The following is a 13777-nucleotide window of genomic DNA, read 5'->3' as shown; positions in this document are numbered from 1 at the left end:
ACTCTCCTTTTCTTGTATGGCTGCAGCGTAGGAAGGGGGAGTGGCTCACCTCAAGAGCTGTCTCAACTTTCAGCCATAATAAGAAATATCCAGTGCAGTGGAGACTCTTGTAGGCTCTGTACACATCTAGGTAGGTTGATCTATCATGTATGTGAATACACAACGCTTTTAATTGATTATTAGTCTATTAGTAGTTATTTTTCATTGAATCACTGCACAGGAGACTAGCACATACACACCACACAACATAATTATTATACGTCCACCATGCATAATTATGGACATACAGATAAACTGTTGTTTTGCAGGTGATATTAACTGATAAAACAACTCACGCCATTCTTGGAAAAATGTCGCAAGAGCAATCAGAGTAAGTAAGCAGCTAAATACAGTTTGTTTAATATTCATCGCTGAAATTATTACTAATTAAAATAATTATTAGGGATACCTTTTACTTTACATCAACACACACACACACACACACACACACACACACACACACACACAGCGATCCCAACACTCAAACCCCAACCACTGACGATAACTCACCTCTGCTACAAGCACTCGAAAATGGACAATTTGATACGTTATTCGATCTCCTACCCCCCACTGTGGACCCCCCACTAAGCCTACCTCCCACAGTGGACCCCCCACTAAGACTTGGCCCCGACCAACTCACCCCCCTGCACTATGCCTGTCAGCACGGTCGTCTCGATATCGTGGAAAAACTTGTCACTGATTACAAATACGACCTCCATCAGTTAGGGGGCGTGGCTCCGACCCCGTTACAAGTGGCAGCTGCCTGTGGATCTACCGACATAGTGGATTACATTTTAGCCAATGGAATGGACTCGTCATTAAAAGGGGGTGTGGTTGGGCCACTTCATATGGCTGCTGATAACGGACATTTGGACACTTTGAAATCTCTCGTTCAATCGAAAATATCTCGAATTTCAGTTGCCGATCACGATGGCAACACACCTCTGCATCATGCGTGTGCACACGGTCATCTTCACGTTGTTGCCTACCTCTGCGATGAAGCCAAACATCCGCTCTCCATCGGCAACAAGAAAGGGGAAAGCCCCCTACACATTGCTGCTAAGCACTGTCACACGGCAATAGTCAAATACCTCATCGATGAGAAACAATGTGATCCTGCGGCCAAAGACGGTCGAGTTGGGAGCACCCCCCTTCACTTGGCCGCTAAGAGTGGCTCCTTGGAAATTGTCAAATACCTAGCCAACGAGAAAACCTGCAATATCGAGTCGAAAACCTATAGCAATAATCGAAAAAGAGCAGCTAGCATATCTTCGGGCAAGACTCCACTCCATTACGCTAGTTTTGGGGGCCATAAAGCCGTAGTGGAGTACCTAGTCAACGAGCAGATTTGTAATCCTCGAAGCACAGATGACGATGGTATGACTCCCTTCCACCTGGCATGTCAGGAAGGGCGCATGGAAATCGTACAGTTTTTTCTCAAGCTCAACATTAGCGAATTCAGTAAACTGACAACAGAGGATGGACGTACATTATTGCATTGCGCAGCTCTCAGCGGAAACACTGAACTAGTGAAGCAACTGGCAGAGAACAGCAGTTTCAATTTGAATGCGATGGACACGGAAGGACGTACGGCTCTTCATTATGCTGCAAGAAACGGGTGTACTGATATTGTGCAACTGCTAGTCGAAGAACTCAAATGCAATATCAACAGTGTCGATCAAACTGGAACCACGCCTCTTCACTTAGCCGCCAAGTTTGGGCATTTGGAAACAGTCAAGTACCTGTTCAGTAATAGCCAGTGCAATGCCTCTAGCACTGAGGAGCACGGATACACTCCACTTCATCTGGCTGCCTATAAGGGAAGATTGGAAATTGTCCGTTACATACTAAACGAGAAGCTGATACCCGTTATGTGCCGAGACAAGACTGGACGTACCCCCCTACACATTGCCGCTTTAGCAGGGGGTCTAGAAATGGTGAAATTGCTCGCTAATCAACCAGATTGCGACCCCTCCTGCATAGACAAAGGCCTCAAAGCCACCCCACTGCACATGGCCTCAGGCTCTGGACACTTGGACATCGTCCGCTATTTTGTCGAGGAGAAAAATTTGAACCCATCATGCACTGATAAGTTCAACTCTACCCCTGTGCATCGAGCAGCTGCCAGTGGACATTTGGATGTCGTTCGCTACTTTGTTGATGAGAAACAGTGCAACCCTGTTGCTAAAAACAAGTTTGGGAATTCCCCTCTGCATCTAGCCTGCCAGAAGGGGCAGTTGGCGATGGTGAAACTACTTCTTTCCTACTCAAAAGAAAACATGACGCTCAGAAACCAAGTCGGTCGAATGCCTCTCGATCAAGTCACTAATTCTGAAATTCTCGGCGAGTTCCTTCAATTAGGAGTTGACCCCTCGAAAAGTTCCATAACATCTCGATTCCCATACCTGAAACATTGGAACCAATTCTCTCCTGCTGTCAAAGTTTTCATACTTGGAGATTCAGGTGTTGGCAAGACAACACTCGTCAAAGCCCTACAAGGAGAAGGCTTTGTCACTGAATGGTTATCGGGGAGATTTCATCGCATTGGATCTGGAAACGGGGATTCGATTGGAATCAATGTTACGACATTTGAGAGCCGGCATTTTGGGAAGGTTGTCTTGTACGATATGTCTGGTTACCCTGGTTACTTTGCCGGTCATTCTGCTGTGCTAAAATTGGCCTGTCGCGATTCACTTCCCATTTTTATCACCATGGTGGATCTACGCACAACCCCTACAGAGATTGAACACTCTATCAGATATTGGTCGCAGCTTGTAGAGATGTCACTACCGAAAGAAGCCCCAAAATGTGTTGGCATTGTGCTAGGCAACCGTGAAAACGATCTCACCAAGGACGGATCGAAACAGAAGCCAGCTTTGCTCGAGAAAGCCACTCAAAGTCTCAGTGAAGTCTTACAGTACAAGGGATGGTTGACTATCGATTGCCGCCGAGTTGCCTCCACAAATATGCATAAATTGCGTCAACTTCTCTCTCAAACGTGCGATGAAGTGCGAGCAAATTTCAAGCCAAGTTTTGAATGCAGTCTCCTTCGTTCGTTCATGCAGCACAAGTTTCAGAGCCCCATAATCATCGAGTACAGAGATCTGTTTGAGTACATCACACACAGCGACATACCTTGCATCAAGCAGAACGAAACGCTCTACAGAACATGTCAAATGCTCCACTCTCGAGGCTATCTTCTCTTCCTACCCGATGGCCAATCTCCTGAAGCTGGTTGGATAATTTTGAACCAAGAGGCCGTTTTGTCAATGATTCATGGATTCCAAAAACTTGTCGAGCTCACAAACAAAGTTGGACTCTTACCGGTATCACAATTAGAGAAGACACTAGGAGCTATGGGCTTCAATCTCACACTGGTCATTCAATATTTTCTGAGGATGAAATTTTGTCTCCGAGTTGTGGACAGACGTGTTCTCTACTCGATTGTCGGATTTGACCCCCCGAACCCTTTGGAAGACCACTTGTTCTTTCCACATCTAATTACCGGGGACATCCCCACGGACATCTGGTTGCCTAGTGAGGACTGGGGTCGCTGCTTTGGCTGGAAAATGGAGTGCGTTGAATCAGTTTGTTTCTTCACTCCTCGATTTGTCCAAATGATCGTCCTCCGAATAGCCGCACTGTTTCCGTTCAATACTGACCCAAATTCTCCGTTTCCCACACGTAAACAGCTGACTCATGTCTGGAGCCGTGGGCTTTCATGGATGGACAGTCGAGGGATTCAAGTGTTAGTCGATCTAGACCCTAACTCCACGACTGCCACCGTTCTAACTCGATGCAAGAAAGACGCCACTTGTGAGATGGATTACTACCAGTTAAGGGGACTGGTATTGAAGGAGATGCGATTGATAAAAGATAAAGTATGCCCCAGAGCACAAGTCAAGGAGTGTGTGCTCCTTCCTGTAATGGCTGCCCGGTATCCATCACCTACGCCCAACCACACAGTGTGTACCATGGAGGATATAGCACAGACACTGCTCACTCCTGGAGCTGACTTAGTCCAGTGCACACATCGTACGATTGCTTCAGATATACCAGAGTCTGATACAACACTAGATCATGTGACTCTTAGCGATATTGTTGGATTTGAAGCGTATACTTTACTCAATGCTGTGCTACTCAAGGACCTACTCACTAAAGACGATAATTTGTGCCAACTTTCAGAGGCTGATTTGGAACAAATTGCAACCGATTTTAGTGCAAGTGAACTCGGTTTGATTTCGTTAGCAAGAATACTCCGAGTAGCTATGACAACCAGCTCTAATGTGAGCAGAACGGATAGTATTTTGTCTCTCCTGAAGAAGTGGGCCAGTAAAGATGGCGGTGGTAGTGTTTGTGCGTTAAGGGAATCTCTGGGGCAGTACAGTCTGTTTACTGGTCACCATATCAACGTCATGGTAAGTGTGTATACATATCATGTTGGTGGTTAGAGCCTATAATATAAGACACACAAATTGGGGCATTATTGATGTACATAATTATTATTATTGATGGTTTAGTGTTTTTTTTAGCTCTATATCAATGTACTTTCTTTCCCAATATGCTGTAGGTGCCTGAGGGTGTGAGTACACACACACACTGAGTGCAGACCCCCATCCCTCTAGCTAAGAACTGAACTAAATCCAACAATTATTGTCATCTTTAATTAATTCTTCATTAATTTTTGGTATCATAATTATATTTGCAATTGTCGAGTGATTGTTTGAAACAAACATTAATTTTTCCAACAACAAGATAATACATACCATATACAAGAACAGAATTTGAGAAAAGGAAATGTTTTTATACTGAAATGAGAGTCTGTTGAACGAATGTTCACTTGGTCCAGCTGACTTTAGGGATGTCGAAATGTTCTGTGAGTGTGTCCAAGTGACTGTTGAACTCCTGTACAATAAAACAAAACAGTATATCAACCATTGGAGCAACAAGAGCACAGACTGGTAATACTATGATAGGAACTCAGGCTCACTGAAATGAACAACAGTTATACTGTACACATACTTACTTATACCACATACCCCATACCCTACACATAACCACAAGGTATTCCCCTAGTTCCTCACCTCCACTCTTTGCTTGTGTGTCTTCCTCGCTTTCTTGAGAATACGTTCGGCTTTCTGCAATAACCACATGTATAGATAATCCCTACAGTAACCACATGTACAGATAATCCCTACAGTAACCACATGTATAGATAATCCCTACAGTAACCACATGTATAGATAATCCCTACAGTAACCACATGTATAGATAATCCCTACAGTAACCACATGTATAGATAATCCCTACAGTAACCACATGTATAGATAATCCCTACAGTAACCACATGTATAGATAATCCCTACAGTAACCACATGTATAGATAATCCCTACAGTAACCACATGTATAGATAATCCCTACAGTAACCACATGTATAGATAATCCCTACAGTAACCACACACACTCACTCTCTTTTCCTGGACCTTCTCGAATGCTAGCTCTGCCTTGGTCCTCTCATCACCACCATTGGCCTCAGTCGACCCTCCACTCCTCCCCGCATCACCTGATGACCTCTCCTCCAGACCCTCCAGCTTCTCAATGAACTCCTTTGCCTTGTTCTTCTTCTTCTTTCTGGTATGTGGGTGGTGTGTGTGTGGTGGGGGTGGGTGTGTGTGTGTGAGTGGTGGGTGGTGTGTGTGTGGTGGGAGTGGGGTGTGTGTGTGTGTGTGTGTGTGTGTGTAGAGAGCTTTATGGCTTACTTTTTGATCTTTCCTCCTAGTTTAGGACCTAGAGTAGCACTTCCTTTGAGCTTCAGGGACCCTCTCACACATTCATCGTACGAATCAGACATATCAAAGTGCTGTACACTGGAGATGAACTTTATATATGTATGAAAGTTTAATAGATACTGGTAATGATCGATTCATGTAAATGCCGGATTGACAAAGTACCGATAATTTTAAAACAAATTTACCTCGGGGTAACGCCGCGTACTGTGGGCTGCAGACTAGCCCCGATCGATCATAGATACACAAAAGAAAGGGATAGGCAACGCCCCACGTGATGCTAGGTAAATGCAGTGTGTGACGTCACACCCTCCGGTTGGAGGCGAGGCTCAAGAAAGTACACAATGATCCCTATATCTGCTTATTTTTCTCGTAGGGGGCCTAAAAGAGAAATTCAAAGCAATCAGGCATCATGCACACATACACCCAGCACTACTGATAGGGTACAGCTGCTATGTTAGTGCCGAGCTTTCTTTTATTCAGCTTGATTTGTGTGAAAAAACACCGATTTGTCAGTTTATGTACCTCTATCTCCAATATGAAATAATTTTATAACATGTACGTTTCACAGAATTAAAGTGTGTTTATAACTGCATGGAACAAAGCATATTTTCCAGCTCTCAATGCAGTGAAGTAGTAGCAGCACCATGAAACGTTTGTCCGAAGTCCAGAAAGTTTGCGTACCTCTCCTGCTCTTACTGTACATGGTAATCTAGTTTGAAGTGCTCTAAGACACAGTTTAGGTATTAGAAAGTGGAACACAAGTATCTTTATCTGTATTGTGTGATCGAAGAGATGGCATTTGAAGGACTTGGGAACAGACCTGTTATGGTTTGTAGAGTGTACTGACGATGGTATGACTCCCTTCCACCTGGCCACTCCTGTAATGATTGTAATTTCAACTACATTACAGATACACCAACTCACTCTGTCCTTTCAGGCTCTTGTGTTTGTACATGAAGTCACCATTGTTCACTACAAACTGCTTGACCTTTCTTCTGATGACCCTTTTTCTTCCCTCTTTACAGTCGTCAGGGTACTCCTTGGTGGTTACATAGTGGAATACCTCTTCTATCAGCTCTTCCTCCCCTGTGTGTAGCTCAAGCTCCATAAGAATAACTGGAACAAACTTTTCAGCTGCATCAAAAGCTGTGCAAGTTGCGCAGCAACCAGGACTACTTTTTTCGAGGGTGGACCAACATTATCAGCTAAAATTGGTCCGGGGGACCGAAAATTTCAGTCCCCGGACTGAAATTATCGGCGGACCAAAATTTTCGTGACAGTACTATAGACAACGCCCATTTACTGTGCACTATGAAAAGCAACTTGCAAAACACAGTACTTACTATGTCACACAACTGCACACTCAGGCCTGCAATGTACATACTGTATACCTTTGTGTACATGCTTACAGAGCTGGTTTCGACCCCATGTTCATAAATTGCAGACTTGGATCACACTAACTTTGGATCACACTAGCTAATTCTTAATACACACACCTGTGCCTTGACCAATCATGTACATGTAGCACACAACAACCTCCACAGACTACTGATGTAAATACAGTGAGCTCAATTGCAACACACCTTCTCCACATCTTCTGCAGTATTGGAAAGGTCACTGTGGTTCTGTCTTTGGCTTTACCCAGGCTGGCAACGAACAGAGGCGCCTTCCAATACAGAGGAACACCGAGTACCTGCATGGAAAAGCACGATAGTCAACCATCACTGGGGAATACAAACCCGTATGTACATACACATAATTTGCAATAATTGTGATGTAAAATGCTATTAAATCGTTGGTGGATATTTTCCGTCCTCAGAGTAGGTTAGGTGTCAAGAATGAAGAAAATTCCAAACAGGACATCGACAGCAGGTTAGACCACCTACCTGCTACACGCCACCTAGTCATACCCAGTGGTCCAAACGTGCAAGTAGTATTTGGTGATGCTACACTTCATTACCGTCAAGCCATTTACGGAACAGATGCTTGCACTGCTAAACTAATAAGAGGTGTAACTATGCAAGGTATGCTGGGAAGTGACCTTGGGCCTCACGGGACATTGGTTTAGTGTACACAAGCACAAACCATGTATGTAACATGTCTGGGTGAACAACTTCCAAGACTACAAGCACCATTCTAAAGACGTGCCAGACAAACACACTTGATGAGTTAGCAAGCTACAAAAATTGCCTAGCAATGCATGTACCACTGTAAAACCATGTACTGTGTTTGCAAGTTGCTTTTCATTGTGCACAGCATAGTACTACTGAGTCTGTAGTAAAGTGAATGTGTCTATTCAGCAAAAAAAAATTAATTTGCTAACTTAGTTAGCTAAGCTGTTAGTGTATATGCACATGCAGTACTCTGTTGACTTGCTATACCTCTGTTGCATGAAGCCAGTATGGCAGTTGTTTTAGTTATAGAAGTGAGCAGGTAGAGATTAGAGGACATAAAGAAAGTTATGAGTCAGCACATTCCTGATTAAATCTAGTAACCACAGTAGTACTATAGACAACGCCCATTTACTGTGCACAATGACAAGCAACTTGCAAAACACAGTATATAGCATGTCTGTACCCAGGGCCTTGTGAAGGAGGCTAGCATGTTTGATGTTCAGTATAATACCGTACCCTCGCGAAAATACGCCCACCCTTTTCTGCAAGAAGTCTAGGCTTATTAGGGGACTGGGCGTTTAATCGCGAACGGCGAGTTTTCATTCGAATATACGCCCACCCGCGGCCTCAAATCGAGGTTTACACTTTGCTCTATGCCAATTCTTATTGTATTTTCATTTTAATACATAGTATGAACATTTTATTGACAACAACAATGTTATAAACTAATGCATGAGTATGATTAAAACATGACAAGAGAATGAACATGAAGAAGTGGACTCTGAGTCTGACTCTATTCGTTGCTTGTTGATGTTAGATGTAGTAGAAACTTCTCGAAGGATGGTAGGTCATACTCTTACAGAGCGCAGCTATCAGGTACTTTGTTTCAGAAAAGCAAGGCAAGGTAACCTGCAAAATTAGCCTGTGTGATAACTTTCTTAGACTTTGTGTTTCCTTTCTCAGCATATAGGACTACTTGTTCCCTGCATATACATCTTCAGGGGCAAACAGATCCATACAGAGAAAGTTATAATGTCTGATCTTGGTCCAGCAAGGAGTATAGTCTTACTAGCTACTACCTAAAACTTCCTTTCTTCACTAAAATTAATAGTAAACATGTGGCATTCAGCTACTGCGCATGCTCAACTTCTTATTCTGGGTGGGCTTATAATCGAGTGAAAATACCCTCGTGCAAGAACTTTGAAGCAAAAGAGGGGATGGGCGTTTATTCAAGATGGGCTTATTTTCGCGAGGGTACGGTATACACAAAATAGATCTACTTTGATAATAAAAAAATAACGAAATCATTGTGTTGTAACAGTTTTATGTATGATCACTCGAATATGATGTTCACTTGTTCAGTGCTGAGCTTCCCCATTATCCACCAAGTGTCCATGACACCTTTCCCCTGTGTTGTGTTGTTGCTTAGATGAAGTACATACTGCATGAGACATAACCATGGCAACTACGTACCTTGACTGAAATCTCTCCCCTGCTCTCCAAATGAAACCCTCCCAGTTTCATCAGCAACTGGTACGTATCAGAGCTGCATTGAATCTTCATTGCTGCATGGACATAAAAGACACACACAATACATGCATGCAGTAAACAGCTTACTGTCACATCAGCTAAGTGTGTAACGTGTGCTGGTGGAATCGCTATACACTATTGGGTCACCTTCACTGGTGGACTCCATTCTCGAGGCCGTGTTAACTGTGTCCCCAAAGAGACAGTATCGAGGCATTTTCATACCCACCACGCCAGCACAAACAGGACCAGTGTGTACTCCAGCCCTTATCTCTAGTGTCATCTCTGGTCTGTGCGGGATCCTGAACAGCTTACTGGCAGCAAGGAGCTCCAAGGCCATACTGGCTATCTCCCCTGCATGGCGGTCTCCATTCTCACTGGGGACGCCAGACACTACCATGTCTGCAGTGAACGCACAATCATTATAATATATATGTACTATAGTGCTTAGTTGTATAATTATCAGAATGCCAAGTATTTGTATTTTGAAATTCAAACCTCAACCCACAACAGTGTACACAATGGGATGGACCACACATGCAGTACTATATAAGTACAACGCTTCAGTGCCATCTATTTTCATGGCTAGTTGATTCGGTAGGTATAGGCTCTCATGGTCAATTTTCTGCATTTTGCTTATTTCAAGGGAGGTGAAAGTATTATCAAATCTCAACTAGTTTACATGTAAAACAAAAGTATATGGGAACTCTAACTTACACGCATCACCAATTGTTTCGACTTTGTAGACATTGAAATGGTCCAGGATGCTGTCAAACACAGTGTATAGTTCGTTGAGGAATGTGACTATCTCCATGGGAGTGCTGGAACTCGCTAGTTTGGTGAAGCCCACAATATCACTGCATCGAATGCCGGAGGATAATGAAATCTGGTATACACAAAATATAATTTACCTGAAAAAAATGGTTGCAGATTGGAAGCTGGTTGCCGGGGCAGGCTTGCCGTATATTAGATCATTAGCTACAGTCTTTGGTAGCATACCTACATACAAACAACGTGTAAAGAATGCATCCAAACAATGTAAGAACGCATGAAAACAATGTGTGTAAAGAATGCAGGCAAATAATAAATAAATTATATGCAAACATTGTATAAATTTATAAGAAATGCATGCAAACAATGTACATAAGGATATTGTAATTTAGGAATACATGCAACCAATGTATACACTCACTGTGCAGAACACTTGACGTTTTGTTTCTCTCCAGTTCCAACTCGTAAGTTCGCTCAGCCACAAGAGCCTCGAGGTGTTTGGAATATTTCTCCATCTATAATTGTAATCAGAGAACAGGGTACGTAGACTATAAGAGAGCTAGGATACCGACCATAGCCATGGGTACGTAGACTATAAGAGAGCTAGGATACCTACCATAGCCATGGGTACGTAGACTGTAAGAGAGCTAGGATACCTACCATAGCCATGGGTACGTAGACTATAAGAGAGCTAGGATACCTACCATAGCCATCATCATGTCCACTGGATTCTCCTTGTGTGGGTTGATCTGAGTGAGAGTTTTCTTAACAAGCTCAAAGGTTGGTCTTCGAAGAGCAGGCTGATACCAGCATCTCTTTATGAGCTGTAGAAATTATGAAAATCAAACGAGAACTTAGAGACACTACACAATATTATGCACGGCAGCTATCTCACATCAAGATAGTCCAGAGGGCAGGGACAAGGTGCCTCGGAGCTTGTTAGGTCCGAGAGTCGAATCACTGGCTTGAAGTTGGAGCCCAACTTTGACTCATCCATCTGTGTACAAGGGGGGGGGGGGCATATTGCCAGAATGCATAAATATTATGTGAGCACACAGCTTACAGTATAGAGGTCAATTCTTGTTGCCACTTCAACTAGTAGAACTCCAAAACTGCAAGAAAAGTTAGAAGCAATCAAACGTACATCAATTGCAGAATTAGAATGTTATCACGGCACCTGTACACATCTGTTGTTGGCCGAGGAACAAGTGCGTCTAATGGATCGTCTTTTATCTCTGGTGGCTGATAAATACGTAGCGTCTGATTCGGGAAATAGGGACTAAGATACTCTGTACTTGCAGTCCTCCTCTTTAGTCGGTACAGGCTACTTAGCGACCCGCTCTTGTTATGACCAAGCGTATCTTCAGTTGATCGGAGGGTAGGTAATCCAAAATCTGAAATATACACATGTGAACAATTTGTTTTTTTTCTGCTAATTAAATTACCTGTGATCTTCACAGTCCAGCGATTGTCGATGAGACAGTTGTTTGAAGTGAGTCTTGTGTGATATATCCTCTTTTGGTGGAGATACGACATGGCTCGTGCAATATCAGACATAAAGGAAAATCGAAATCCCCAATTTAGTGAAATGTCTTTATTAATGAGCACGTCACGTAAGCTACCCTTAGGGCAATACTCTGTTACTATGGCTTGCTTTGTTGGGTCGCCCAACGTAGCTCCAACAAACTTGCATATATTGGGATGATCCAGTACTCTACAACCAAATTAATACAGGGTCAATAAATAAATAATGTGATTTTTAATAAATAATTACCGTATTTGCAACACCTCTTTCCGAACATTGCTGGTCAGTGCAATGCTTCGTCTGCGTATCATTTTAATAGCAACCACTTGACCCTCGCTGCACAATGATGTAGGTCACATGATCACAGATTACAAGGCTATATATAATCTGAAGGACTTACTGGATTCCAATATCTGTAAATGTTGTTGGTGAGATATTAAAGTCATACAAAGTTCTTGCGTTGGCACTCTCTAGTGATAGTTTCCTCGTCGGCTCCAATGACATGTGCCTGCCCCCGCTATTCTTAGAGTGGGCGTGATTTGGTCCCCTGTGTTGTAAACGATCGTAACTGATAATCCAACTCTCATCGAAAAACATCTTCCGTTTGTGCACATAGTAGAGCTGCAAAACAATATCAAATCATATGGAGTAATTATTACTTACTTCCTGCATATTAAACTGTATAATTATTGCAAATATATAATCTCGCTCACAGCAACTATGGCAACGGTAGATAAAGACAGTAGAACAAGAGGTACAAAGATGCCAACAATGATCCCCTGTGTGTTGATGGTGCTCTGTTGTTGAGGACAACAGTCGACAGAGCACGTCTCACAGGTCTCTCCCACTTCACTGGCACACACACCATCCCCACACTCTGCATACATACACGTAAGATGACATTGTATTGTATTACCTTTGGATGGATTACATTCATGCGATAATGTCGGATATACATTACCCATGCACTTTTAACAACACAATATCTGTTTATTGATTGCAAACACAATACCATAGCTGACCTCTAGATGACATTATCAGGATCTCCTGTCCTAGAACCAGCTGGATATTCCCGATTTTGAGATGAGCTATGATTACATTCACTCCCTCAAAGTCAACATGAACATTCACGCTTGTAAATGTCCGGTTAAGTGGTCCATATTGTGAAAGCGTGTGAGTGGACAACACTCCATCGTACGCCACCCACGGGCCGCACACTCTTGGTGTAGAATTGCACTGAGGATTCTGCAAAAATATAATTATAGTGATAAATATCGTAATTAACAATCAGCATTAATTGTGTGTTTACTGATAGTGAGGGATGACAGGTATGGATGTTGGCATGCCAAACACAGCAAGTGTTCAGATTGATGTCACCGACTCTATCAGAGCATATCTGGCCACAGAACTCACGGACAAAGGTCTCGCTGCATTGAATTTTTTAACAGTCAGATACGCAGTACGGCTATGATGATCTCAGTATGATTGTAAACTCACTTGTGAGTAGGGAAGGCCATTGACTGTGTGTAGAACTCAGGGTCCACCCTTGCTCTATAGGATACGTTAAATAGCTGGCCTTGGTTCATCCGCTCTGGAGGAGCTCCATCAACCCATTCCAAACTCAATCCTGCATTTTAATATTTACAACAGGCACGTCTCTTTTCATTCATACCAGTTTTGCTATCTAGCTAATATTCCATCAGACTCACCTTGGCAGTCAACAGTTGCAGTGCTACTGTCAGCATTCAGTGGCCAACAGTGATACAACACATTACTGGTGTCATGATATGCACTGCAAAGATGTGCCTGCAAAGTATAATTATGCATGTCAACTTTACATTACAGGCTCAACTGATAGCTATCTACTGGGCCTTACCAGCAATAGAAGTTTCCAAGGAGCCAAGTGATAGAGATACATAAGTGCTGCTGGTTGTCACAGTCACAGCTAGCCTAGTAGACTGTCACTTCTATGAGTTAGTAGCTATTAGTGCTTGCATACTTGATAATTATA

General features: G+C 42.9%; 3 protein-coding genes across 3 annotated transcripts; 1 reads left to right on the top strand and 2 right to left on the bottom strand.

The window, feature by feature from the left end:
- Positions 1-2: 2 nt before the first annotated feature.
- On the top strand, positions 3-4798 carry LOC135335492 (uncharacterized). Its single transcript, XM_064531005.1, has 4 exons — positions 3-130; positions 309-370; positions 509-4457; positions 4610-4798. The coding sequence occupies exons 2-4, from the start codon at positions 351-353 to the stop codon at positions 4640-4642; spliced, it is 4002 nt and encodes a 1333-aa protein (XP_064387075.1). The 5' UTR covers positions 3-130; positions 309-350; the 3' UTR covers positions 4643-4798.
- Positions 4759-5977, bottom strand: LOC135335500 (protein FAM32A-like). Its single transcript, XM_064531013.1, has 4 exons — positions 5800-5977; positions 5509-5671; positions 5124-5177; positions 4759-4944 (listed from the first exon to the last, which is right to left on the bottom strand). Exons 1-4 carry the CDS (start codon positions 5889-5891, stop codon positions 4876-4878), a joined length of 378 nt encoding a protein of 125 aa, XP_064387083.1. The 5' UTR covers positions 5892-5977; the 3' UTR covers positions 4759-4875.
- A 3184-nt stretch (positions 5978-9161) lies between these two features.
- On the bottom strand, positions 9162-13761 carry LOC135335493 (atrial natriuretic peptide receptor 1-like). Its single transcript, XM_064531006.1, has 19 exons — positions 13643-13761; positions 13476-13572; positions 13264-13393; positions 13076-13193; positions 12789-13011; positions 12480-12643; positions 12167-12387; positions 12016-12102; positions 11687-11955; positions 11419-11635; positions 11305-11353; positions 11137-11238; positions 10946-11065; positions 10663-10756; positions 10382-10469; positions 10188-10327; positions 9621-9872; positions 9417-9508; positions 9162-9351 (listed from the first exon to the last, which is right to left on the bottom strand). The coding sequence occupies exons 1-19, from the start codon at positions 13682-13684 to the stop codon at positions 9277-9279; spliced, it is 2580 nt and encodes an 859-aa protein (XP_064387076.1). The 5' UTR covers positions 13685-13761; the 3' UTR covers positions 9162-9276.
- Positions 13762-13777: the final 16 nt, after the last annotated feature.

The sequence above is a fragment of the Halichondria panicea genome, chromosome 4, assembly GCF_963675165.1.
Source record: "Halichondria panicea chromosome 4, odHalPani1.1, whole genome shotgun sequence".
In the NCBI taxonomy this organism is placed as follows: Eukaryota; Metazoa; Porifera; class Demospongiae; order Suberitida; family Halichondriidae; genus Halichondria; species Halichondria panicea.
The sequence above is the reverse complement of the archived record's forward strand: the minus strand, read 5'-3'. Positions and strand labels throughout refer to the sequence as shown.